This window comes from Apiospora kogelbergensis (assembly GCF_038363985.1).
Source record: "Apiospora kogelbergensis strain CBS 113332 chromosome Unknown utg000001l_segment0_segment0, whole genome shotgun sequence".
NCBI lineage: Eukaryota > Fungi > Ascomycota > Sordariomycetes > Amphisphaeriales > Apiosporaceae > Apiospora > Apiospora kogelbergensis.
In genome coordinates, this window is record NW_027117418.1 from 3,751,537 (window position 1) to 3,778,624 (window position 27,088).

Here is a 27,088-nt window from a genome sequence, read left to right on the forward strand (position 1 = left end):
CTGTGACTGCGAGGTACGAGGAAGAGGGGGCCTGAGAACATGATGCGAGCAAGGAACAGCGAGGAAGATGAAGAAAAAAAATAGGCTAGGGTGGGGGCAGCGTAAGTCAGTGGCCATCTAGGTTAGCCATTAGCCCAGTTTGGGGGGTTAGAAGTAACGGGCATTGGCGTTTGACTGGTCCAGATTCGGCCATGGATGACGGATGAAACCACACGGAATCAAGCAACGCGACTCTAAGGGGGTTCGCCATTAGCATGTATAGAGCTATCAATGTCCGTTGTCCATCGCGTTGCAATGCAATCCGACTGCGCTTATACGCTTTGCTTCGTCTTCTTGCCTCTCCGTCCTGGCGGTCAAGATACTGATGCGAGAAGCGGGGGTGCGGTATGCAGCACTATTCTTACTGTACGACAGTCTGCCTCCATCCCGATGGAAGGACGAGGCTTGGGGAGGGGAGGGGGGTCAGGCACGGAGTTGCCCTACGCTATAGGGGTTCCCGTATGCTAGTAGTGCAGCCAGGCTGGAACAGCGCATTGAATGGGCGTACTTAATGTGACTGAACCTTAGCTAGAGCATCAAGACAGGCACGAGTCCAGGGCAAGCCTGCCATGTTAACTTACATTAGATTAGGCAGTTGCAAGCCCTGCACGCTACCTGCGCACCTTCGTCTTAGCTACGGCACGACATGGGATGGCACATGCACCTGGCGATGAATACATATGTCTGGCATGTCTTGGTACAGTCTGCAGGTACCTGGCTCTTATATCTTATACATGGTTCAGAATCTGGCACGAGAGACATCGGTGTCAATGTTCATTTATAGCATCGCGATGCTCCGCTTCCCAGGTGTAGGAATCCACCTCGTGAGGTCATTGCTCCCGATGCCTTGTTTATTCGCCATCAACCCGTGAGGTTCCCGCGAAGCTTGACGGTTCAGCTCGTCGCCCTCAACCTATCTTAAGGTTTGGGCAAAGGGGGACAGATATCAGTGTCTCGGTCCCAACTGTCAACGCTCGCTAGATACAGGATTCGAGGCTGAAATGATGCTTTAGGCCCTCGGATGGTTCGCCTGTCACGGAAAAGGCTCTTTGTTGACCGGGAATGCCTACGGCAGATTGTGTGTAGTTCAACAATATGTGAATCTCCGCCACCTAATCCGACCGCGCCTTGTTCAGATGCCAGCCCGCCCCGCGGCGAATAGAGTTGGTTGGTGGGTGACGAATCTTGGTCAAGGTCACAGTCATCTCACGTGCGCCGATGTTGAAGGGACGGCATCCAAAAAGGAAACAACCAGGTTTACAGACACCATTCAATCTTCACCTTCTCTTTCTTGCCTTACGCACAAGCCGCCCGAGAAGAGCCCGGCGGACCCGGCCCAGGATTCTCCATATCTCGGGTCGCATTCCGTGGTTGACCACAGAACTGACAGGATGTGTAATCTACAGTCACGGATCACTGCATATGTGTGAGACATGTCCCCCATGAGTTGGACCCCAACTGCCCCAAGCAGCCCTCGCATCCCCCCGAAGACAAGAAGGTACAGTAGCAGGTGTCGGGTTGCATGATCTGGAAAACTTGGGCTCCTCTATCCTGACTCAAGATCCTGACAGAAAACGGCCTAAGGTCGATAGTTGCTGCTCCAAGTCTCCGTACGAGGTGAGTTGAGACTGTTCGTGGAGCGGCTGCACCACGAGATTGTGATGCGGCCACTTGTGTGCGGCCGTTCGCCGACCCGAAATCTCATATATGTACGACACGGCACCCGCCTGTCTGTTGAAGCAATGTGACATATGCGAAAACCTGCTCAGGGGTAGAAGGGGCAACGGTGTTCCCTATCGTAAGGTGTTTTAGCTCCTTTTGATGATTTGCAATAGCTGCGGGTTGGAGTGGAAACTATTCTTCTCGAAGACTGCCGAAATCGACTAGCCAATCTCATAGGGTCCAGGGGGTTGTGCATATCTGCTCTGCTCTATCCTTCTGGGAGTCCTGGGAGATGATCCGTATCCTCGATCCATGGTGATATCCCCGCAACAAACGTGTATCAGGGGAGTCCGAACCCGTCCCACAAGGGAAAGAATATCCCCGACGACCAAGACGAGGGTGCCAACACCCGGACGTGCTGTGCTGTTGAAGCATGAGATCTCCCCAGAACGCCAGATGACGAGTCAGGTAGGAGATGACGCAGGGGCATCACTACGGCTGCTGCCGGCTCCTGTTCTTCTGTGCTCGCCAACCAGATCCGGTCTCTGGTGAATACCGTTGGTGCGATGCTTCCAGCTTCGTTGGGGTTAGACCCCCTGTCCCGTCGGCGCCATAAGATGCGAGGTATGATTAATGCGAGGATGGGTTCTCGGCTTGCCGCCGACCAATTATGAACCAGGGCGCGCTTAGACTAAAATCTGAAACGTCGTCTCAACTTTCCCTAGGGACCGCAGGGCCGAGGTGGTGGTGGTGGGTGACGCAATACGCCCAATATTAAGTCGTGAATGATTGATTCTCCAGCCAAGGTCAGCCAAGGTCAGCCATGGCCCATTAATAGAGTCCCCGAACCGCCAGGCTGCACCCCCTGGCCTTTTCCCGTGGACATTGCACGCTGGGATGTATTCTTTCGTAAGTGAGTAATAACGGGAAGGAAGTTGTTACTGGGCCACTGCTGCCCCTTTCCCTTTCCTACTCCAGCCGCTTGCTTTTTCTCTTCGTCAGACACACAGCCTCACCCGTCGCCCGCTCGTTTCAAAGTCGACCTGACCAGAGTGATCTGCAAGGATGTCTCTCCAGCGTGGCTTAAACCCGACAGCGCACCTCTCCTCGCAAGAAGACAGATAACCAAGCACAGCGTCCGTCCGTGGCCAGGGTCGATGGCATGTCCATTACCCACCTGATCCTACAGCGCTGCGGGATTCTAAAAATATATCTACACACTTACATATCACCAACGTGCATTGACCCACGACTATCAACTTACGGAGCCGGACCTCTTCACTACGGACCACTCACTATACTTCTGACCATCACGGTAAATGCCATCAAATGCTACCATGGTGCCAAGTCTCGGGTGCCTCATGTCGCACTCACTTGCTGGGGGGCCGAGACACTTCCAATCCATTCCACGTTGCGTGAGCCGTCTTCATCCTTGCTCTCTGGCGCGCCTTTTTCTTCTTCTCTAATCTGATTCCCACAAGGATGGCCGCGCACATATACAATCGACATTTATAGCATATATGTGTATACTAAGACTAAATTGTTACCCGAGCATAGTCAGAATAATATAGGCACTATGTAGTTGCCGGGGGCCAGGCTACTTGGCTGAGCCGAGGTATACCTACCGCGACTTCAGCCCGCGTTGGGACGAAATGCTTTTTGTCCAGACTTCGGCGAGAGATGAAAAGAAAATAATGAGACTTCTGGACATGGTTTTATTGCCGCATCAAATCCAAGACGCACTCCAGGTGCCTAAATCGTCGCATGTTCGTCCACCCACCCCCGTGACTGATTCGTTGCTGTTAAAGCCCCATGTGCGACGACAACATCCGGGAAGGCACATGCCCCCAACGTGTTTCCCGCTTCCAGAGTCAGATTTCCGACCGCCACTGTTGGACGGCTTGGCTTCAGAGTTGCCCGAGCCGTTACAATGATACGCACCCGCCTCTACATACCTCACCATCATGTAGACTGGCGAACATGCATACGGATAGACGGTACTTGAATCCCGGGTCTCACATGATATGAGATGACGCTAGGGATGAATTTTCTTTTTCATTGTGGTTGATGTTCTTTTTATTTCTTTCTCTATAATTCTTCTTCTTCTTCTTCTTCCCAATAAACGCTAAATACACAAGAAACTATCTACTAATAATACTGATAATAATACAACCCCATCATCCCATTTCTTCAATCCGCAAAGAACGCCGCGCCCGTAATCATGCCGATCTCAGGGCACCACTGGAGAATCTCCTCCTTCTTCTCCTTGTTGAAGCGCATGGGCTGATGGAAACCGAGGGACCGTTCGTGATAGATGGTCTCGACCGCGAATTGGACGGCCGTCTCGACGCCGGGCATGTGGGCCCAGGGCGTGCCGTCCTCGCGGGGCGGGAGCTCGAGCAGCTTCTTGTAGTACCACTGGTCCTCGTAGGGCGGGACCATGTCGTCCTCGAACCGCCAGCGGTCCAGGACGTCCAGCATCATGGCCCGGTTCCGGATCGAGAGCCCGCCGTTGTAGCCAGCGCCCCACTGCTCGCCGATGGGCGCGCCCACCAGGTCCCACTCGATGAAGTCGTCGACCTTGCGGTCCGACGCGCTGCAGATGATGCTGTCGCTCTGGAACATGAGTATCTTGGAGTAGGGGTCCAGGTCCTCCCAGAGCCACCGCTCCGTCAGGAAGAGCGATACCGAGTGGTGCGTGTCGAAGGTGAACTGGGGCGGCAGGTGCCGGATGGTGATGTGCCCCTCGGCCACGGCACGGGAGAAAACTGCCGACTGGTTAAACTTCTCCGACGTGCTCGGTACCGTATAAAAGATCATGGGCCATTCCGGTCCTAGCACTGTGTGGAAATGCAGCATCGTCGGGATCAGGTTCAGTAGGGGCCGGTTCTCGACGATAATGGCGACCCTGTCTGTATGCTTTCTTGTCGCCTTTGCCAGTGCCTCCTCTGCTTCAATCCTCCTCGTGACGTCCTCCGATATGGTCTCGACCAAGGTAACATTATGTGTTGTTTCGTTCGCTGCCCGAACCACCTCATAGTCAAACGCCTCGTAAACCTGGAGCGGGATGGAGTGTTAGACTGCAATCGCAGTGATGAGGGAAAGGCAGGCGGCCTTACGTGTGAACGTGATAGACCAGCGACTATCCAAAACACCAGTAATAAACAAATAGCTTTCAGCGCGGCAGGTTTTGTAAGAGACAAGGATGCCCACGGCGACTGGCTGCCCTGGGCATTGTGACTGAGGAGCAGAGGGGACTTCGGAGGATGACTACCGAACATGGTATGAATATATTTTAAAACAGTATGCTAAAGGACAGTGCAGGCAGAAGTGGACGCCTCCAAGTGAGCGAGTGTGGCCAAGGAAAATGAAAAAGAAACAAGGAGGGCAAGGGAATCTGTGACGAAGCTGAGCAACAGCGTACGAGATATCTAGTAGGTCATACCTCGAGCAGCGGATGGGAGACACAGACTCATTAAAGAGGAGAGCGAGAGGAAGGAGAAGGGCTCCTCCCAGGGTGCTATCTCCATCTCCCGAGCATTCCTATTTTGTGACATATCCATCGTTGGATCCTCTGTGGCATGGCCACGCAGCTCCATAATCCTAACAGTGGGCAGTGAAGAAAGGGTTGTCTTGGCCAACACAATAGATCAATATTCGATCTCGACAAAGATAAGCTCAGATTCCTGTCCCAAGCTGGCCCCAAGCACCAGCGAGCGAACCACAGCCAGCTGAACAGCCGCGGCCGAGCCGAGACGGCCAATAGTCCGTGCCGCCAGCGCTGGTGCCGTTCGTTCCATTCCAAACAGGAAATTTGGAGCCATGTCGCCGCTCAGCCATTAAAATGAGGCCAGATAGAAGGAGAAATTGTAAGGGAGCGCCGGGTCTAAGACACGGTCTTGGCTCCATCTAGGACTCGAGCTGCTTCTTCTCCTTCGGCCATCGTGTCATTTTCAAGGTTCATCAGACAGGCACGTTGTATTTCGAGATGTCTCACGTCAGTCCCCCCCAAGCCCCCCTCCGCTAATGAGCAGGGGTCGCGGAGAGTCTACTGGAGAGCCCAGCCAGAGCCCAGCCAGAGCCCAGTTAGAGTCTAGAGGGTCTAGAGAGTCTGCGGCGGACAAGCCCACAATTATGAATGGGTATCTATTTTCACCCTACAAACCTGCCGGGTTCCGCTGCGCACGAGCTAGACGAGAGCAGCTGCGCCTCCAGATTTCTCTCCCACTTCTCTCCCACCGCGTATGTATGCGTGCTAATATTCCGTATGCTAGTTACAATTCCTCCGGAGGATCTTTTCGTTGTGGGTAGATGAGTAAGACGGCTGTTCCCTGTTCTGCTAGCTTACAATGCCCACTCGTTCTTGTTGTCGTTGGGCCCAACGAAGGGCTCGTCAATTCGCTTGATGGCGTACTCGCTACATAGAATGCTGTGCCAATAGTCAGTATACGCTCAAGATGCATCGTCATTTGGTCAGCCCATAACTCACCAGGCCGACGCAACCAAAGCGTCCAGCTCTGCCACCATCGCGTCCTTTTCGGCACCGTTGACAAGGCCCTTGCTGATCTTTACCTGGCACTCCCTGATACGCTTGCTCTTACCGACGCCAGCCTGCTCCAGTACTCTCCTGCCCAGGCAGTCCGAATGAAAGGCGTGCTGGCAAGGGAACACGAAGAACTGTCGGCTCAGAAGCGGCAGGCTGCAAACATAGCACTTCTCTCCAGGTTCAACGATGGCATATCGGTGGTCAAGTGCGGCGATGTCAACCTTGATATTTGCGGCCGTCTGTGAACTCTCGTCCATCTCCTTCTTTAGTCCGTCGATGTTGCGGCTGTAATCCTCAAGCGCATTGCAGATTTCTTCTTTGAAGTCGTCGATGACGACAAAGTCCGGGAAGAACGGGATTAGGTCCTCGATCTTAAGCAGATCACAGCGCTTGAGAAACTCAATAGCCGGCTTCATGCCGCTGGACTGCGAAATGACCTTCTTAGCCACCGCGAGCCAGAGCTTCTTGCGTAATGCCGGATTCCACATAGGACGGTCAGCAATGTCGGATGCGTTGTCTATATCATCGTGCGACAGTGCCAGATCAACCGCTTGAACATATTGTCCCATGTTGGTATAAATATGAACGCATGACAAAGTACGCTTGTGCTGGATGCAAAGACGGAGGGCGAAGTCTGGATCGAACCCTGGCTCGTCCCCTTGTGCCTTAAGGTATTCGAGTAGTTTCGACTCGTCCTTGCTCGGGTGGGAGGCATAGATAGAGACCACGGTGTTGTGGACTGCGGCATCTGTCGAGTTGAGTTGGTTGATAACGTAGAGTAGATAGCGGATAGCCTGGTTAGTTGCCAACGGCCCCGAGAAATTCTGGTTGTAGTCCAGGAGCGCCGGGATGATCTTCCGGGTTTGTAGATCGGGATGTCTCATGAGGATTTCGACCAGCTCGTGACCGACGTGGGCCATCAAGACACTGCTGTATCTGTAGAAGACTTCTGGATCCGTCTGCTTCTTAAGGACACCCAAGGCCTCGCTCCATCGCTCTCGCTGAACCCAGTACGACAAAACGTAGTTATAGTCGTTAATCGCGTTCGCGAAGAAAAGGAGCTCTTCCTCGCGGGCATGACTGCTAATCATGTCATAAACGGTCTTTCGATCCAGATCCGACTTGTGTCTGCTCACAAACTCGTGGAACTCGTCTCGGACGGACCTGAGCTGCTCGCGAGATTGATCGGTGTTAAGGTTTTCAACCAGTTCAGCCTCTGTCTTGATGTTATCTTCAAGCGTATTGAGCCTAGCCATGAAGATCTCGACAAGCCAAGTAGCAACCATCATTCGCTGCATGATCGACGGCTTCTTGTAAGTGTTGAGTTTGGTAACCAGGTACTTCCGGAGGGCGTCGCTCTGGTTGTTGTCGATGAACATCAGAGCAACCTCCTCGAACGGTTTGCTGCTCTTCCCGTATACGCCAGCTGCATCAACGAACAATCCTTTGCTGACCAGATAGTCGCCTGAGGCCGTGGCCACTGCATCTTTCTGTGCTAACGTACCAGCATGGTGCAGGGCAAGGTCGAAATTTTGTCTCTCCAGCATAATCCGCCAAATGTCCCTGGCCTCGTCTCGAACCACGACCTCAAATATCTCTTGCGCAGTGAAAAGCCAGAATGTGTTCTTCTGCTGGTCGACATATAGACCAAGGGCCTTCTGGCCTTGTTCGAGAATAGTTTGGTCGTAGACCGTAGAGCCTGTCAGCCGGTTGTTTGCTACTATGCGGCGACCAACCAGACTGACAATATGCCACTGCGTCAGTATGGCTGCTTCGATATGCTCTGCCGAGGCCCTCTTCGACGAGACGATTTGGGATCTAGGCAGTAGCTTCGAGTCGGCAAGGACCTTGTTACCTAGTTCAGGGGCTGTAGGTACAGTCAAGAGCTTTCCATGGTAGATGCCATGCGACGAAAGCCACGCGTAGGCCCGATCTGGCGCTGCATCATCATACGATTTGAGGTCCGGCGAATCGGGCGTCACGGCCAGCGCAGAGGGAGCGGCAGTTGGGCTCCGGGACAGCTCGTGGACGACGGGCTGCTCCGCGTCGAAGAGCTTTGTATAGATAGAGCCGCTGCCCTCATGATGGCCCCGGCCGACCCTACCGACGAGATGAAACAGGCGCGTTTGCGTACTGATCACGACCCTCCTGACGTCAGACTTGCCGCCCAGATTATCCACCCACAGGCCAGCGACCGGACCGTCGGGCAACTTCTGCAGAACCTTGAGGTATTTTTCTTCCTTGCGATAGAACTCGTTTGTGCTCTCGATGAAAGTCTCGTATACATTTCCGTCCGACGCCCCCAGAAGGATCTCGCGGGTTGAGGCGGTCGGCAGAGAGGGGTTCCAGGCAATCGACTCGATCGAAACGCCGCGAAGCCTGCCTAGGGGCCTAGGCTGGCGCGACTGCGAATGAAGGTAATAGTTATCGCCCAGAGAGGTGCAAATGAGCAGATGCGAGGCGGTCGGGTCGAGAAACATGCGGCGGATGACGCCCACCTCGGAGGGCTTCTTGGGCAGATCGATATCGTCGATGTCCTCGGGGCGGTTAAGGTCTATGCGCAGGATGCGGCCGTTTGACAGGGCTAGGACCAGGACGTTGTTGGCGACCTGGGCAGCGACGAAATCGGCAGCGATAGAGAATTGGAGTTGCACCCTCTCAACCTCAAAGATGGGCAGACCGCCATCGTCGGCCAACTCGGACAGCATACCGCCGCCGTCGGGGGCAGCGAAGCCATTTGATCCGTCCAGCGCCATTGCTGCTTCACCTGTTCATGTTGCAAGCTGCAAGTAAGCCGGAGCAGCGCCGGGACTGCTGGGCAATCGATGAATGTGCTGGGGGGGGATTGAGAATTGATTTCGCGTGGTTGCTAGGTTGTTGCTCCGGGATCACTTGAGGTAACCGCAGCCTTGCAGCTTGCTATGTCGGGGGGACGGAGCTATAGAGTGTCGGTGACGGTGACGGTGATGGGTGACGTGCGTGGTCAGTTGGGCAAGCTCTAGCAGGCTATGCATGTACCTAATTGACCGTCCCCCGCTACAGCTACAGCTACAGCTACAGCCACAGCTTAGCTAGCTACCTAAACATCATCTTCATTTCTTTCTCGGTGCACATTGAGCCAATCCTCTTTCTTTCAATTGCAGTCATGATTTAAACCGAGTATTGCATCAATTCTTGCCGATATCGAGCGCAGAATACGGTGTAGGCTTTAGGTGCTTTGCCTGTCGTCGCATTAGAAACGGCTGTAAATCAGATAGCAAGAATAGAATCTCGAATTAATCATTTCCTCGTGAGCTCCACGGCTTCCCCTTATATACAAGAAGCTATATGGGTATTTCGAAAGCCAAAACAGTAAGGTACGGCAACGGTGTATAGCAATCCCTTCTCTAGAATACAGCCGACGCCACCATATTGATGTCATGCCTTCAAAAATATGGTATTCAGAACGCTCGTATGCTCAACTCCAGTAGCCAGGCCACCGTGATACGGGTCGCCGAGACCGTGCCATCTGGCACACAGTAGTAAAGCACGCCGTCGTTACCCGGGAACATTTCTAAACAGAACCTGACGAGCGACCCAGATACGAGGCAACTCTTACGCAGCCCGATCGATCGGCGCGCCTGTCTGTGGCGCGGGTAGACCGTCTTGACCGTTCCTTAGTAGATTCGTGGCGGGCATCCCCAGGCCCTCATCCGATGTGGGTAAAGAGCTCACTCTATCGGTTGAACCTCCTCGTCAACCTCCAAGGCCTGTACCTCGGAGCCTGGGTTCCAAGGGCTGGGCCGCGGCGTAGTCTCGGGCTTTCGAGCCGTGATGACCCTGACCTTGATGATGAACCCCTTCGCCTTCTCGTAGTTGTAGATGATCGAGAGCATCTCGCTCCGTATCGCCTCCGAAACCCTTCTGACCTCCTCGGCGGTCCAGCCCATGTACCTCGTGAGGATCCTCATGGCGGTAGCCTCCATGCCCTCGGCCACGCTGTGGAGGCACAAGTAGCCGGTCGACATCTCGCGGGGGCTCAGTGGCAGGGCATGGTCTGTAACTCGGATATCGACGAAGCCAGCATCGTACAGCAGCCTCGGCTCAAGATGCGCAACGTTGCGCGGCCTCCCGGACATAAGAGAACCTTGGAGGAGATCTCTACCAGCTCGGTGGATCACTGATGCCGGCTCAAAGTTGGAAAAGAAGTTGCCGAACCCCTCGTATTCGTTCATATCGAGCACCTCGATCCACCCGCCTGGTTTGGCGACACGGAAAGCCTGCTCGTACACGGCGGACCAGTCCCTGAAAGCACCCACCATATTACGAAAATGGATAAGGTCGTAATGGTCATTTGGACGCTCCCCTGCCTTACGTTAGTGGCCTGCTCCTAGTCCTTCGTGAGTTTGGGTTTGGGTGGGGGGATAAGATACTAACAGTGCATCTCGGCATCGTCTATTTCAAAGAAAACGTTGGGGTGAACCGATTTCGGGAAGACGTTGGCTATGTCTATCCCCGTCACCTCGCAGTCCTTGTATAGGTCGGCCATATCCTCGACCCATTCACCCGTGCCGGCGCCGACATCCAAAATATGCGTCGGATTGTCGAGGGGCGCGGTCGTGAGCTCCCCATCGAACATGCCCATATAGACGGTGTGCAACAGCAGGAGTCTTTCCTGTTCGGCGGGGTCGTTTGGCATAAAGTACTCGCCGCAATAGCGTCGTCCGTTCTCCCAGACGTAGTCGATATCTGCCGAGGCTATGGAGCGGGTAGAGTTCCTTGGACGGCGGCTTCTCAGTCATGCGCTTGGGCGGGCGGGCCATTCAAGATGTGTACTCACAACGTCGCGCCATCCTCGGTGTCTCCTTCCTCTTCGTCGTGAAATGTTCGCCGCCCCCGTGGTAAATGGAGTATGCGGGAAAGGCGGCTGGCGCATGCAGCGAAACCAGGTCTATTGGCAGTCCATACTCGGATGTCTGGTCGGCACCATCGTCTTCTGCTAAACTTCGAACCAACTCATGGGCCTGGGAGCTGGCCGCTCCGCTACTCAAAAGGTCGCTCGACTCGTCCTCGGAGGTTACGCTGCCTCCCTCCAAGTCAGGGAGGTCGCCAGGGCCATTGCCAGCGGCATCTTCGGTGTCGGCCACGAGGCATTCAATGCTGTCTAGATGCGGCGGAGCGGCTTCTCCACGGGTCCCTTGTGATTCCATGCCTAACACTGTTTGCGCGCTCGTGGGCACTACCTGCTTCTGCCTGTTTTCCTCTTCTTCTCCATGACCATGGGCAAGCGTAAAGTTCGCGGTTCCTTTCGGTTGCGCGCGGGGCAGGAACAGTGGCTACAAGACCAGCTCGAGCATGACGTCTGAGCACGATCGACTCGGGTTGCCTTGGATCTCGGCGGCGCGGGTGTGATTGAGCAGGTTGGAACAAATCCGTAGGAGAGCTGGATATGGTAGGGTGGTCTTATGAGCCGCCGAAGGCCTTGAGAAAAGAAGGACAGTTAGAATTAGGAAGATATATGCTGGAACCCTACCGCTACTAGCAGGTGTTTGCTTGGTCTCGCTGGACGGGGGCTACGGGATTTGGCCGGTGCCACCCGTTGCTGCTGTTCTGTTAGCCACTTAGCCAGGAACCAATCTGGCTCAGTGGGCGGGACGGACAAGCGTTCCATGCAGCCGGGCCCTGGTCTACCTGGCGATACTCCACTGGGTATGGACAAGTATCGGCGGCAGACACCTGCAGTGGCTATGCTTGCCCAAAACACACACATACTATACATATGTATGCATGTATGTAGGCATGGTGGTTCTCAGCGGGTTTCAATAGTTATTCGCTGCCATCCACCTGTGGCTGTCCAGCAGTCTCCCCAATCCGCAGCACCGGTCACGGGGTTGTAATCAATCGGCGAGGTCCCCGCCGCCCCAGTATTCGATCACTTGTCCCATGACCGACCCAGGCCCGTGGCTCGTGTGGTATCGGCAAAATGTGAAGCATTTGTTGGAAGAACCTCTAGTATATTTTCCGTCTTCCTGCAGGCAGGGCTGTCTATCTCGCGAGATATGGATGCTACCAGCCGCATGGTCGTGGGTGGGCAAGACCCCCACGGCCTCTAGGGCTGCCCTCTAACTCCTGGCTACATACCGCAAATGCAATACCTAATGATACACGCTTGAAGAACCCATCAAGCACTCTTGAGAAGTCTATGAGAGGGTCTCGTCCACTTTTCTCTTCTTCGCCGACTGAGGCTCGTCGCAGATTTCCTCCTTGTCCGAAACCACCTCAGTCTCGACGACAATCGGGAACGGGCTCAGGACTTTGCTGATGTCACCCCACCATTGCTCGCCAAATCGCTTGTACCAATCCACCGTGATCTTGAGTCCATCGGCAAAGGGCGTCTTCTGGTCCCAGCCAAGCTGGCGGAGCTTGGTGCCGTCAACGGCGTATCGGTGGTCGTTGAAAGGGCGATCATGTGTGTACTTGACCCACTTGTTGAACTCGGCCTTGTCATCCGAGGCAATGCCCAACTCCTTCAGGAGCATTCCGCAGAGCTCAATGTTGGAGATCTCGTCGTAAGAGCCGACGTTGTAGATGTGGCCCAGCGTCCCCTTGTGGAGGATGGTGTCAAATGCATCCGCCGCATCTCCGGCGAAGAGGTACCTTCGCGTGGGAGAGCCATCACCGTGCAGTACCATTTGCCGCTTACGGTTCAGCAAGCAGGTGAATTTGGGGATGATTTCTGTGGGTTGGTCAGCGACACGATGATCCAAAACACGACGGGCTGTAGTGACTCACTCTCTGGGAACTGGTGTGGTCCGTACACGTTGTTGCTCCGGACAATGATGACGGGAAGCTTGAAGCTCTTCATGTACGAGTTGACAAGCATCTCGGCAGCAGCTTTGCTGGCCGCATAGGGGTTGGTAGGTGCCAGGATACTGGTCTCCAGGAGATCGTCGTCGTCGTCCTTGACCTCACCGTACACCTCGTCGGTGGAGATGTGAATAAATCTCTTGATGCCGATCTTCTTGGCACTCTCAAGCATGACATGAGTGCCATAGACATTGGTGTGAGTGAAGCCATAGGAGTTGCCAAAACTCAGATCGACATGGGACTGCGCCGCAAAGTGAAAGACGGTGTCGATGTTGTGGCGCTCCATGCAAGCCAGCACCTCAGCGGGGTTTGTGATGTCTCCTTGGTAGAAGGTGAAGTTCCGATGGTCATTGAGCATGCGGGTGTTGTTCAACGACGAGCAGTAGTCCAGCTTGTCGAATGAGACAATGTTGTAGGCATGAGGGTACGTCAGGGTCAGGTGACGGACGAGCCAGCAAGCACTGATTCTGGGATCAGTTCGGTTGCACCAAACCAAGTGAGGTTGTGCAAGCACAGACAAAATCACTTACATAAAACCAGCACCGCCCGTGATCATGATGTTCTTGGTATCCGGAAGTGGCTCGAACTTGGTGGTACCCTTGAGGACGGGCGCCTCCTTCCAGAGGCCATAGTCCTCGAAGAAGTTTTGCTTGTTGGCTGGTCGGCCACGCGGGTGGTTAGCAGGAACCCAAGGGGGCAGCAACGATCCAGCCGCAGACTTACCATTTTGCCCGTTCGTTTCACCGCCAGTCATCTTGGATGTGTGGGTGTGTGGATATGTGTTTGTTGCAGCGGGGGCCGGGTCTGGGAAAGGCTTTGTGAAGATGAGAATCGGACTTCTGAAAAATATCTAAAGGTCAAGGGAGGATGGAGGTGGTATAAAAGAAGGGTCGGTGGACAAGGTGCAGGAGGGAAAGAAGGGTGTGGTGGCAGAGAACAAGTGGTGCCCCTCAATTCCGCCGCGGACAGATGTCAGTTTCCAGTGCCAAGCTGCTGCTGATCAAGGGAGCAAATCCAACACCCGATGAGGGCTGTGTCTTATTACTTTGGAGATGGTGCCTGGCAATATTCACCGTGTCTATCCCCCACTCCAGGCGGCGTAGGTGGCTGGAATGCCTGGGTGCATACGGAGGAGGGTGCGGTATTGGAGATGGTAGGAGAGAAGAAGTCTTACCGGTTGGTTGGCTGAGCCCTGCGATCAACAAGGGTTGCGGACTGGAAGGGATGTCGGGTACGAGCGATGTCAGATTATCACGAGGCAAAGTCGGCTGTAAAAGGGTATTCTTAGTAAGAAATCATGTGTGTTCAAGGCAAAGCAGGGCCAGGATGACAGGCATGAACGGGTCTCTCATCTTGTCTCGACTTACCTCGTAGAAAAGTTCCTTTTTCGACTTGTTTTTAGCCAGCGTGTTGGATGGATTGCGGGAGTCGAGGATTTGACGACGCTAGGGGTGGACCCTGGATTTGTCTAGGTAGGAAGCAATAGGCGCGCCCCGAGAAACTTTGAGTAGTCGTGGTCGTTTATAGTCACTAGCGGACCTAGAACACTGAATGGGAGATTGGAAGACTGAGTAGGCAATTATGTGTTATGTTCCCCTTCCTGACTCAGGAACAAGAACCCCCCCGGTACGAATAGTCGCAACGTTGTACAAACCAAACACTCACACACATACGCGCGCCGTCTCGAAGAGGAATAGGCGACACCATCTTTTCAGCTGTCGCACAGAAGACCGGGACTTGCAATTTCGTAGTTCGATTCCAGATCACATTTCGCTCTCTGTGATTCTGCGACAAGGCTATCTGGAACCCCTTTCTGGGCTGAACTCGACTGGACTCTGGACTCTGGACTCTGGACTCTGGACTCTGGACCCTCGGGGGGCCAACTCCAGTCAACTGCAGCCCGCTCCACCCACACGGGGGAGAAAACTTCCCTATACAAGTAGAGGGTCCGTGGATGAATAGACTGATGAACGAAGCCCGTCTGGCCTGTTCTCCGTTCCATAACGCTATCTGTCAAGTACGGAATACTAGAACGTATTGACATCTCGCAGCGGCGTGGGAGGCACTACTGGCGACTAGTACCACCGCCGCCTACGAGCGGTGCATTGGCTATCGATATGGCCCAAGGTGCTGCTGCATCCCTGGCGCGTATTGGCTACACACTCCATCAACACTTTGATTCTTCAGGCTCGTCGACCAAGTACCCCTTTGTTGCAGCACCCTGTGTGTATACTCATGGTCTGATACTCGCGCCGCGACCGTGTCTAGGGTTCGGGGAGTTGCATTGATCGAGTCTTGAAGCGAGCAAAGACATGTCTATGTCTTGGCTGCGATGCAATGCCCACCATGATGTGTGCCGATTAGCTTGGCAAGGGGGCTCAGAGACAGAGACAGTGGCCATGCCAAGCCAGGCTGATAATATGTAATACTACGTGGGGGTAGGGGACTCGGACAAGCGGTGCCGACATCTATGGGGCTCTCTGTCTTCTGCACGCTACGGAAAGGATGCCGCTCGGCGGGCAGAGACACCAACAGGAGAGCGTTACAGCCTACATGCCTAATCTGAATCTGAGGTGAGCGGCTTGCGGGAACGACAGAAGATTGCGAAACGAACATGCGCTACCAATACGCTGGATACCTCACGGTTTCTGACCGAGTCCGACCGAGGAGCGAAAGGGAAATCTAGAGCTCAGCTTCTGCTCAGCTACCTCCCGGCTAACCCACACGTTATTGGACACGGGGCCTCTTCTAAGAGCATGATTAGAGCGCCGGCGCCATAGTACCTGGGCTCGTGTAATCCCTTTTTCGTTCTTTTTTTTCTCTTTCAGCTCTGATGTGAGAGGCTAGCAGCCTGGGCAGTATGTACCTTCAGATTATGGGGTCATAAGCAGGCTGTATGTAAGTCTGGATTACAGGAGGCTAGCTGTAGGCATCTACCAAATGTACCAAGATGCATGCATTGGTCTGCCAAAGCAGATAGATGCGGAAGTGTGCATCGTATCGTATTACTTACCACCGAGGTGGCTCGTCCCATGATCCATGATCCATGATCCCCTTCATCGCTCCCGACACGAGACTCATCCGGTCTGGTGGTTTGTTCTCCCAAATCAAAAACAATTCCACAAAACCAAGATCCCAATCTCCACGACTGATGCCCGGATTGTTCGGGTTATACCACGGCAGGGTCTGCGCGCCGAAGCCGTAAACGCCATGCTCTGATGCTTCATCTTCGTGGACATGCGATGCAGATGCACCGCCCAACGTGGGTGGCACCACGACTGTACGCACTAGCACGAGAAGTGCCTGGCTGCATGCAGGCATGCAATATTGATGTATGTACTACACACACCCTGGCCGATCGACGCGAGAGGGAGAGGGAGAGGGGGAGAGAGAGAGAGAGAGTAACAAATTCTCATCTCATTAAACTATCAATCAAGGGTACCTCAGAGGATTGAATGCAATATACCCCACATTCTTAAAATACCATGGTCCAAATAGCAAATAGCTAGCTACACGATCCTCACGTTTGTCCAATCCCACCGACCCTGACCTGGAAGCACTAAATTACCACGACTGAGTCTACCCAATCTGACCAGGCGGTAGGCAGGGATGAGCGACACGACAGGACACGACAGGACACGACAGAACGTCCAGGCATACCAGCACCAGGCTGTACCTAATGATGTGGGAAAGCTACTAATAGGTGCTAGGAAAGGCAGAGGGAAAGGCAGAAGGAAAGCCACATGCCATGCATATACATAGTGCCCCCCTCTAGCCCCTCCTGTCCACTTGGATCTCCAGCTCCAGTTCTCCTGCTCCAGCCGGCCAGTCCCTGGAAACGTTTCTTGACGCAGCTTACTTGCCAATTCCTCCGCAGCGTCGCCTTGCCGTGCCGTTTGTCCCGATTCCTGTAGAGTTGCGTAGGCTGCAGCAGCTCCTTGCTCCCTGCCCTTCTGCCTGCCGCCGTCTGTTGTTCTATTTTGATTGTGGCTCCGTTGATCTTGAGTCTTTCTCAAAGGGTCGACGCTTCGATTCCTTCTCTGGCGCTTCTTCCCGACCCCCACTACACGCTCCCTGAGGCCAGAACCCCTGCGGCGACTCAGCTTGTATTCCACAACAGCGCATCACGAACCCAACACCAGGAGCCGTCCACGTCTATGTTCATTCGGAAATTGCCTTATTAGTACCACATACCAATACCGCCAATCCTCCCATCCCTTCCCACCGCGCGCAGAACTTACATACCTCCAACAACCAACTGGTTCTTCGCAATCCTCCCACCGGCGCCTCATTTCCTTTCCACTAACTCCCTTTCGCTTCCTGTGCTTTCGCCGACCCGGGCGCCCGTCACATCATCAGACCCTAGACTGTAGCCTTAGTGCATTTATCCATCTGGGGAGCCCCTTGACCTTTCGAAATTCTAAACCCCGTCCTCACACCAAACCCGACAACCTGGAACTTCAGCGCGCGGCCCGCCAAATCAGCTGCCACCGTCCCTGAACAGCCATAGCTGCTTCTTTTTCTAAATCTTTGTTTCAGTTCCCATCGCAATTACAACAACCTCTACAACCGGCGACCGAACATGGCTCCAGGCACTACCCACGCCGCCGGGCCGGCATCCATTGCCTCGTCAACCGAGGGAGAGAATGAAAAGTACAGCAGTTTCGAGGGTGCCGACCAGGATCGCATTTCTCAGCACACGGCTGTGGACGACACAGAAGCTCAAACCAGCCGGGAAAATGACGGTCTCTTGGGCAAGCAAGAGGACGACGGCCAGCAAACGCCTCAGCAGGCACCGGAAGCGCCGCCCAAGAAGAGCGGCGGCATGACCACGGCGATAATATGGATGGTTGTAAATACTCTAGCCACCATTGGTATCGTCTTCACCAACAAGGCCATCTTCTCGGACCCCTCTCTGAAGCTCGTGCAGCTCAGCTTTGCTGCCTTCCACTTCTTCATTACCTTCCTCACGCTATTCATCCTGTCGCGGCCACAGCTGGCCTTTTTTGCGCCGCGCAGGACCACCATCCGCGAGATCCTCCCGCTCTGTGTCGCCATGGCCCTCAACGTCATTTTGCCCAACCTGTCCCTGGCATTCTCCAGCGTCACCTTCTACCAGGTCGCGCGCATCATGCTTACCCCGACGGTCGCAGCCATGAACTTTGTGCTCTACAAGGCTACGCTGCCTCGGAACGCCTTGTTGGCCTTGATCCCCGCGTGTCTGGGAGTAGGCATGGTGTCCTACTACGACTCTCTTCCGACCAAGGATGCCAATGTGAAGACCACGTCTGGTTTGGGCGTTATCTTTGCATTCGCTGGCATTTTCGCCTCGTCCTTGTACACAGTCTGGATTGCAAGCTACCACCGCAAGCTGCAAATGACAAGCATGCAGCTGCTTTTCAACCAGGCTCCCGTAGCTGCCTTCTTGCTGCTCTACGTCATTCCCTTCGTTGATACCTTCCCTACCTGGACGGAACTGCCGGTCAGCCGGTGGGTCATGATATTGATGGTAAACCAACCCCTGCAAATCGCTTCGCTCCTACGTACGTGGCTAACAAACAATGCAGTCCGGCGCATTCGCCTCCTTGATCAACATCTCCCAATTCTTCATCATTGCAAAGACCGGACCTGTTTCTAGTACCGTTGTTGGGCACCTCAAGACGTGCACAATTGTCGCGCTTGGCTGGGCTACTTCTGGTCGCGGCGTTGGCGACAAGTCGGTCATTGGTGTTCTGGTTGCTGTAGGAGGCATCGTTGCGTAAGTACCTTCCCAGCACGGGCGCTGCAGATTTCCAAACTAACGCGGGCCAGATACTCGATTGTGATGTTGCAACACAAGGCTAGGGGGTAGCAATGCCTAAGGGAAGGAAAGGGCGTCTGGGTTTTAGACGTGATACGGAGTTTATGGAATGATTCGGAGCATAGCGACCTATACCTGCATTTTAGGGCTCGAGTTCCATACATGTATGGACGGCGGCGGTGTATATCAAACAATTACTTGGGCGTTCGGGATCTCACGGCCATAAGGTTTCTAGAGAGGACGAAGCAGGCATGCATGTCCTGTCCGTAAAGTTAGAGGAGAGAGTGGCGAGTCTAGACTCGTGCATCCGGCAAGGCAGGCGTTCGTCCCTAGAAGTCTTGACGATTCAAAACATCCCAGAAGCTGGTGAACATCTCGATAGCCTGTGTTTCAGATGACGCCGATTCCAACAACGATCTCGAGGCGGATATCTCGAACGTGACCCGCAAAAGACTCGAGCGGAGCACGCTTGCTACAGTCCAGGAGTCCGATCTGAGTACGTGACATCGACAATGGTTCCGACCCTGACCGCTCTGCTCCGTACACAGCCTCGCGTCGCGGAGAACACGCCAAGCCCCTTTGGGCCCCTGCCGATGGAGAATATTGGATACACGCCGTATTATAGTCTCGCAGAGGACCGCATACTAGTCCGGCCTCTATCGCGGATAGCGTACCTAAAAGTGCCCGACAACAAGTGCCGTGGAGAAGGATAATCATGGTGGTGACGATGATTCTTGGAGGAATGAAATACACGATTATTTGGAAAGCTGCTGTCAGAAGAGGAGGTTTTGAATCCAATTGTCATTAAGTGAGTGTCAGAATACCACACGAGCTTGCGAGTGTGATATTCGGTTATCAATGCAGGCAAATCTCGCTGCTGGGAGGGAACATCATTTCACGTACCTATATAGACAGATGGCGGTCTACTCGTTGCTGTCATCGCCGCCCAGGCCGTTCCTGGCGAGACATGCGACGCGGTGCGGGATCATCTGTGCCATCTGCGCGTTCTTCCTCATCTTGACACCCGCGGTGACGTTGTACGGCGGCGCCTACTACTCTAACATCGCGACGGCAGCGTCTCGCCCGTTCGCTTCTTCCAAGGAGAAAGCAGCGGACTATCTGGCAACTACAGCGATGCAGGATGTGACTCCGTCAGTTGAACCAGACATAGCGCAGCCACGGCGAGATGAGTACGTAGCCATCTGCCTCGCCGTGCGAGACCAAGGCCCAGACCTCCAAGAGTTTTTGCATCACCACTACTACAACATCGGGGTCCGCCGCTTCTACATCATGGACGACGGGTCGCGGCCGCCGCTCTCATCGCTGGGGGCCGGCGACGCCTACTACGGCGTCCCCTCTGCGGCGCTGACGTTCGTCTACTACGACGAGGCGGCGCGCGTTCACGACATGCAGCACAAGGTATACGACGACTGCGTCCACGTCTGGGGCGCGAATCACACCTGGATGGCCTTTATCGACACGGACGAGTTCCTAGACGTATTGGGGGCGTCGCCGTCGCCGTCGCCTGCTGTGTCGTCGTCTTCGTCACTGTTGTCTTATTTGTGGCCTTCTTCGTCTTCGCCGAAACAAGCACCCCAAGACCAACCCAGAAACGGGACCACCAAAGGAAACGAAGGCAAAAGCGAGACCCTAGAATCCATCCTCCGCGAGCTCGAGCCCCTCCCACACGTAGGCGCCTTGGGCGTGAACTGGCAACTGCACACCTCCAACGGCCGCCTCACGCGCGCCGCGTCGGTGCGCGCCGCGTACACCGAGTGCATCTACGACGACCCGGCGCACCAGGGGCGGGGTCCGACAATCGGCACATCAAGTCGATCGTGCGGGTGCGCGACTACGACCGGCCACTCAACCCGCACAAGTTCGCCCTCAAGCAGCCGCCGCACCCGCAGCCGGAAAAGGTGACGGTCGGCGAGCACAACGACACCGTTGTGCACTTCGCCTTCCGCCAGCCCATCACGCGCGACCGCCTCAGCCTGCACCACTACGCCGTCAAGAGCCGGCAGGAGTACGAGGAGAAGATCATGCGGAGTAACGCAATGAGCACCCCCAAGGGTGAAGGGTTTTGGAATCGTAAGTTAAATATCAGGGGGGCTCCCTTCCCACTCCCCTTCCCGTACAGCAAACCCGGCAGAGATGGGAGAGTCTCGACTAACCAAACGTCTTTTTGCAGATGTTGAGCACGAACTACCGCATGTTGAATGCAAGGATATGTTACGCTGGATACAATAATCACACAATAATCACTGCTGCACATATACTTGAAGCCTGGCTACGTCGAAGAACTTGTATATCGTAACATGGAGAACGGGGCAGGGAATTAGACTGTACACTACTTACATTTCAAATTCACTGTATAAATCAACCAACACCCACGGGGGCTTAGAGGGCTTAGAGAGCCATAATAGACAGGGTATAATCAATTGTATTAGACTATCCTTCTCTTGGGAGGATGTACAGTACTATAACACATCAGTGCAATGCGCATTTCTGCAACGCCATATCCTTAATGGCGCCTATCAACTGGACATCGTTCATGCTCAAATGACCTGTCCATTGGTACTTCCATGTGAGACCTCCACAGGGCAATCAAGTCTCCTCGATTTTTTGAATCTCGGCTTTGGCTTCCTCCCAGGCCTCTTTGTTCTTTCGTGCCCACTCGATCTGGCTTTTCGCATATGCAAGCTGTACAGATTCTGTTAGACACGTCCATGTCCGGCCGTACAGGACCGGGGGTGTTAGAACTTACCATGTACCGTCTCAGGTCCTCTTCCTTCTCGCCTTGGAATCTCTTCAGGTCCTTCAAGATGCTTCCGCTAGCATCTTTCACGTCCTGGGCAGCAGCAACCTGGGCCTGTTCGAGGTGCTCAATGCTCTCGTGAGTTTTTCCCATGGTATCCCGTCTGGTCCGCTCGGGGTCCACGTCCACGACACCCTGAACAGCGTGTCGAATAGGCCCAAAGATCTTGTTAGTAATAGAGTTGCTGCTAGGAGCTTTCTTGTGAGACGTTGGCGGTGAACGCTCAGGGGCTCCAACTCGGGCCGAAGGCGCCGAAGAAAAATCTCCGTGTGTAGGGGGAAGTCGGAATCGATCGAGGCTGTGTCCTCACCACTGCTCTCTCTATGATGCTGTTGGTGCGTGGAATTCTCCCTCATGCTTGACGATCTTCGCGGGGGCTGGTGCGGTTGTGCGCCGCCGATCTGCTGACTGCTGCTGAGATATTGCTCGATTCTTCGTGCCTCGGCCTCGCTTCGTTCCAGTTGATCAAGAAGCATGCGCTTCTTTATGAGTTCGTCGTTGGTCATCTCCTGTTGGACCCTCTTGAGAGTCCTGTAACGGAGAACGTTGCGTATAACACCAGCAAATTGGGCATTTTCGCGCATGGGCTCGGCAAAACTGGCGCCTAGTGAACCAGCCAACTCTTCTGTCGCAATGTACGAGGAGTCGGCGGCCTGGCCAACACGCTCGATGGCTGCAGCGAGCGAGGAGTCCTGCTCCGAAAGCGCGAAAGCATTGTACTTGGCGCCCAGGTCGGACATATCCCCAGAGAGAGCCGTCAGGTGGCTCAGCGTGCGACGGTTGACCTTTTCCATCGAACCCATCAGGAGGTGCTCCATGTCTTTGATGGAAGCCTCGAAGCCATTGAAGTAGGGGTCTAGCTCCTGTTCACTCAGGCCATGGGTATCGGGCGGAAACCGCTGGAGGATCTGTGGCCCGGTCGTGGCGGCAGGGCTGTCAAAGGTCGAGGGGGGCCGGCGGCCGAAGCAGCCTTCAACTTGGACGAAGTAGCAGGGATCGGAAGATGAGAATGCGCCTCGGTCGGGTTGGCGGTATCCAGCGGGGGCGCTTTCAGAACCGACTTCGGGATAGAAGCTACAGGATGGGACTGGAGAACTTCGTTCCAGCTAACGTTAGGATCCAGAAATCTCCACCAGACACCATCGCTTAGCACGTCGACCATCTTCCGGCAACGGTTAAGGAAAACCGCCAACATGCGCTTTCGCAAGTCGATTATTTGCTGATCTTGCTTGGCATTGGTGGGGTTCGCGGCGTAGTCTGCCATCGTGTGCTTCTCGGGTATCGGAGGAATGATGAGCGTGGGGTGAAGTCTAGTAAGTGCGTCTCGGAGTGAAGCGAACTCGGAGTACCGGCGGCGGACCTCGAGGTCGCCAGTACGGATTGTGTAGACGATGTATCGGCCACCGCTTTCCGCGCTCTTGCCGGCATCCGTGATCATGATGGGAAGTTCGGGGTTCTCATAGATGACCTGCTCGATGCGACTGCCGTACCCTCCAGGCTTCTGTCGGGGGACCTGTGCCCGCGCCTGCGCAGCATACTCCTCGTCGCTATCGGCGTCGCTCACTTCCTGACCATAGGATCGGGGAGGGGGTGGCGCTTCCTCGCTGGTGGTGGAGGGCGTCTGGGGCTCGGCGAAGCGCGGGTTGTCTGCAAAGATCCATTCGAAATCAGCTTCGTTGGCCGGAGAGGGCGGGTGGCTCAGAGGTATGTCATCCCACTGGGAACCCGCCTGGGGGCTGTTTCTGTGCCCGGACATGGTAGATGGAAGGCGGCATCGGACAAGAAAGAGGCAACCACTACTTTCCAAGCAATGCTGCAAACATGGACTTACAGTCGCGAGAGGTCGGCGAGGCAGCATTCACGGAGGACGAGGTGACCGAGTCCCGCCTGTCGAAGCTGGTCCCATATGGGTTGTTATCCTCCTCGTCGTTCCACATGTTAGCGTTGCGCGGAGTTCACAACAATGCGATCAATGAGCCGACAATCAATATCGATCGATCTGGTGCTTGTCGTGACAGCAGCGGCGACAATGCCAACAACAAGAACAATCAGGCGGCGGGCGAAGTGAGGTGGGGGGGGCCGCGAGGACAGTGAGGATTGATTGTGTCGCCTAACACGGGAGCTTCGCAAGTCTAGTGAATGATATGCCTTGTTGTCATTGTCTTCATGGGCGGCGTCAAACTATATCATATAAGGGTAGGCGAGGGGTTCAATGAGGAAAAGATGATGTGTGCGACAACAGAGGTGTAGATGCTCGTGGGGGATTAGCAGCCCTCTAACGGGGAAACCAGGTGCCTTGACTGGGCCGGTCTTAGGTCAAGTTCAAGCCCAGGAAAGCAAAGCACCTGCTTTCGTTGGCATCGATTACCGATGACGAAGCACTGGAGGGCCCGTGCTGTTGCTTTGCTTTGGGGGGGCTAACCAGGCACTGGCCTTGTAGTCTAACCTTAACAGTGGTGCTGGCTGAACCGGGACAAGATCTGCATCCAGCGTTACACGCAGTGAGCGCATTGCACCAACTAGAAGTGCAGCATGCCCTCGCCCGATGCCTTTGCCCACGATGGCAGCGGCCTGGCCATACTATTTCACGCAAGCTGGAGGGGCTTGACTTATAGTTGTGAAATCCTCCAAAAATAAACGCCTTGTTTTCTTTAGGGGCTTGGACTATTCTGTTCTCTATCTTTATTTGCTCCCACGACACTATAAACTGACGGTGACGACGGTGCCAGTCTTCTCTGCTGTAGGAGATGGCGGCTCATTCGAGCCACCATGTGGCCTTCCGGATTCTAGATCATCCACCTCATATACCTGATCCACCTCCTCTGAGGCTAGGCTAGAATACCCGCCCCAGGGGGCAGCCATCATCCTACGAAGCCGGCTCAACACCCCGGACTCGGGGTCTGGCGGAACCTCGGACTTGAGAGACTCATGGGCTCCCGAATTGCCCTTGAACCATGATTTGCAGACCTCGATGTGAGCGTTGGTGGTGTCGGGCCCCATCGAGTAGTAGAACATGCCTACAAGCGCAATGCTGTATCCAAAGGCTTGCAGCAACGTGACTGGGGCGCCCCAAATTATCATGGATGCCACGACTAACAAGATGGCTTTCAAGATGCCTGTCAGGTTCATGGCCAGAGCGGATGTCTTCCCGATCTATATAGCAGTTAGCTCTGTACACCTTACCCGCGGTTAGTCGGGCTCTCCGTTAACGTACCAGGAAGACGCTTGTCACGTTCAACAAGAATGCTATAAGACAATTCAAGCCCAATGTGGGCACCCCTACCCTCTCCAGATCTGTCCAGTTGAAGTGTGGCACTTCGGTGAACAACGCAACGGCCCCGTTCAACACGGCACAGACCGGGGCGTAATAGTAGAGCCCGACCAGCGGGTCCATGCGCACACCGTCGCCGGCCTCGCGCTTCAGCAGCACCTCGATCAGCAGGAGCCGCATGCTCTCGGCTAGGGTCCCGCCTAGGGCGAACAGGAAGCCGAGCCAGTGGAACTGCGTCTCGGTCACGGAGCTGATGAGAACCCCAACAACGATGACGAGCACATTGTAAAAGACTGTCATTTGAGGGCTGGTGATACCCATCCCCCAAGAGATCAACAGCGTCGTTGCCGGGGCGAACGCTTTCAGCATCTGGAGAAACGACACCGAGAGGAAGAGGTAGGATAGGTTCGAGAAGACCAGGGATGCCGTGTACAGCATGCCGATCGGGAGTATAGCCCGCAGGTAAACTCGGCCTGTGAGTGGGACGGTATGCCTCGAGTTGAGCAGCGGTGTGAAGCGACCTAATAGTTGGGTTAAGGCAGTTGCTGTGATAAGATGCAACGTTGTAAGGATGATGGCTATGAGTTATTGTGAGTGCTAGACCCTTGTGATGTGTAGTGGCTTGCATATGAGATACTTACGGTAGCCTATACTTTGGTTAGTCGACATAGTCTTGAATTGTACATACATACGGCATGAACTTACGAAACCCAGCTGTGTCAAGTAGCCACTTGTTGAAAATGATGGTGAGGTTACTGAAGAAGATCCAGCTCCTACATTTGATGTCAGTTTTCGTCCACCCGGTGTCCGGGACAGCCGTGGCGTAGAGTCAGGCCGCTGGACGAAGAGGGTGCACTTACGCAACATAGAAAGCCGGATGGAGCTGCATTATCTTGTTGTCCCATGTCACCGGGGCTGAGAAGCTCCCATCCCGAGGAGACGGCATCTTCAAGATGCTTTCTGAAATAACAATGCTGAACCCCCCGGAGCAAGCTTTAGTGGTGTTCGGCCTGAAGCTATTGTAGGTAATGAAGACCAATGATTGGGCGTGGACTATAACAACAGCCCCAAGAGCGATATGCCAGGAGAAGCAAGATTGCCAAATAAGCGTGGCCGAGGGGGCAGGCTTGTGATGCCGATGGGCGAGGTGGTGATATTGGCCAGGCAGATACAACTAGGGATAAACGAGTAGAGGGGGCAGCAGGCTAGCAACCGTTTCCGTACCGATCCGATGGAGGAGGTGCAATGAGATGGATGGCGGGCTCTCCTTCCTTGGCACCGCTTTCTGCTTCTTTCCGATGCAGGCGGGAAACCGTTGAAAAGTGTGAGCGGTGCTTGCTTTCTTTACATATGGCGGCGAGGAGAGCGGAGAGAAGCGAAGAAAAGCACCCCTGTCTTTCCCTGTCTCTCCCTGTCTGGCCGCCCGGGTGTGCTGCTGCTGGATTGGTGGTGCTGGGGCTGCCTAGAAAGCGTAGAAAGCTAGAGCCCCCCCCCGATATTAAGTAGAATGAAAAACAAGCCAGAACCCAGGGCCCCTAGGACCCGAAAATAACAGGGGAAAAAAAACAACAACAGAGCCGCAGCAAGCAAAATGGGTGCATATCCACTTGCCAGTCTCGCCTACGGAAGTCGCGGCACTAGGCTACTACATAGGAGCATCGCCGGATCCTTCATAGCGACCGTCAGGAACGTAGATGGCATCGCCAGACAACTGAGCCGCTTGGGTGCATCTTGCAACTAGCCTGGCTTGGCGAAGTCTTATTTCCAATTCATCGCCGTGGCGGCGGAGCGGCGTCGAAATTGCATCCTGTTCCAATGGCATGCAGTTGCTCACTTAGCAGACGCACATAGCTGCTGCACGCACTAAATCGCTGCCGCCCATCCGTGATTGATCTGGGGAAGCGGAGACAACCTTCAAGCCCGCTGAAAGGAGTATCAACTATTGCGACGATCCTGATTTATGAGACAGGGCCGGTGGAATATAAAGCCCCTACTCAATACGAGCTGGGGAGAGATTGACCGGAGGCCTCGAAATACGGCACGGCCATGCTACATGAACTGATTTGGCAAACAGTAGGTGGAAACGATTGAATATTTATTGGACTT

The 27,088-nt window shown here is 54.5% G+C and overlaps 7 protein-coding genes across 7 annotated transcripts; 1 reads left to right on the forward strand and 6 right to left on the reverse strand.

Annotated features, from left to right (window-relative positions):
- Positions 1 to 3,891: 3,891 nt before the first annotated feature.
- PG998_001189 (uncharacterized protein) lies at positions 3,892 to 4,982 on the reverse strand (the record flags this gene model as incomplete). Its single annotated transcript, XM_066868007.1, has 2 exons — positions 3,892 to 4,758; positions 4,821 to 4,982. 2 exons carry the CDS (start codon positions 4,980 to 4,982, stop codon positions 3,892 to 3,894), a joined length of 1,029 nt encoding a protein of 342 aa, XP_066736422.1.
- A 1,063-nt stretch (positions 4,983 to 6,045) lies between these two features.
- PG998_001190 (Vacuolar protein sorting-associated protein 18-like protein) lies at positions 6,046 to 9,003 on the reverse strand (the record flags this gene model as incomplete). Its single annotated transcript, XM_066868008.1, has 2 exons — positions 6,046 to 6,130; positions 6,191 to 9,003. 2 exons carry the CDS (start codon positions 9,001 to 9,003, stop codon positions 6,046 to 6,048), a joined length of 2,898 nt encoding a protein of 965 aa, XP_066736423.1.
- A 954-nt stretch (positions 9,004 to 9,957) lies between these two features.
- On the reverse strand, positions 9,958 to 11,436 carry PG998_001191 (Secondary metabolism regulator LAE1; the record flags this gene model as incomplete). The annotated part of the gene is made up of 3 exons (XM_066868009.1): positions 9,958 to 10,592; positions 10,664 to 10,984; positions 11,067 to 11,436. 3 exons carry the CDS (start codon positions 11,434 to 11,436, stop codon positions 9,958 to 9,960), a joined length of 1,326 nt encoding a protein of 441 aa, XP_066736424.1.
- A 990-nt stretch (positions 11,437 to 12,426) lies between these two features.
- PG998_001192 (dTDP-D-glucose 4-6-dehydratase) lies at positions 12,427 to 13,847 on the reverse strand (the record flags this gene model as incomplete). The annotated part of the gene is made up of 4 exons (XM_066868010.1): positions 12,427 to 12,962; positions 13,019 to 13,554; positions 13,624 to 13,750; positions 13,817 to 13,847. The coding sequence occupies 4 exons, from the start codon at positions 13,845 to 13,847 to the stop codon at positions 12,427 to 12,429; spliced, it is 1,230 nt and encodes a 409-aa protein (XP_066736425.1).
- Positions 13,848 to 17,675: 3,828 nt separating this feature from the next.
- PG998_001193 (uncharacterized protein) lies at positions 17,676 to 21,143 on the forward strand (the record flags this gene model as incomplete). Its single annotated transcript, XM_066868011.1, has 5 exons — positions 17,676 to 18,602; positions 18,661 to 18,851; positions 19,805 to 20,648; positions 20,726 to 20,984; positions 21,085 to 21,143. The coding sequence occupies 5 exons, from the start codon at positions 17,676 to 17,678 to the stop codon at positions 21,141 to 21,143; spliced, it is 2,280 nt and encodes a 759-aa protein (XP_066736426.1).
- Positions 21,144 to 21,500: 357 nt separating this feature from the next.
- Positions 21,501 to 23,648, reverse strand: PG998_001194 (PX domain-containing protein; the record flags this gene model as incomplete). Its single annotated transcript, XM_066868012.1, has 5 exons — positions 21,501 to 21,596; positions 21,661 to 21,846; positions 21,933 to 22,785; positions 22,845 to 23,358; positions 23,543 to 23,648. 5 exons carry the CDS (start codon positions 23,646 to 23,648, stop codon positions 21,501 to 21,503), a joined length of 1,755 nt encoding a protein of 584 aa, XP_066736427.1.
- Positions 23,649 to 24,411: 763 nt separating this feature from the next.
- On the reverse strand, positions 24,412 to 25,928 carry PG998_001195 (sugar phosphate/phosphate translocator; the record flags this gene model as incomplete). Its single annotated transcript, XM_066868013.1, has 5 exons — positions 24,412 to 24,864; positions 24,926 to 25,560; positions 25,624 to 25,629; positions 25,688 to 25,755; positions 25,843 to 25,928. 5 exons carry the CDS (start codon positions 25,926 to 25,928, stop codon positions 24,412 to 24,414), a joined length of 1,248 nt encoding a protein of 415 aa, XP_066736428.1.
- Between the last annotated feature and the right edge of the window lie 1,160 nt (positions 25,929 to 27,088).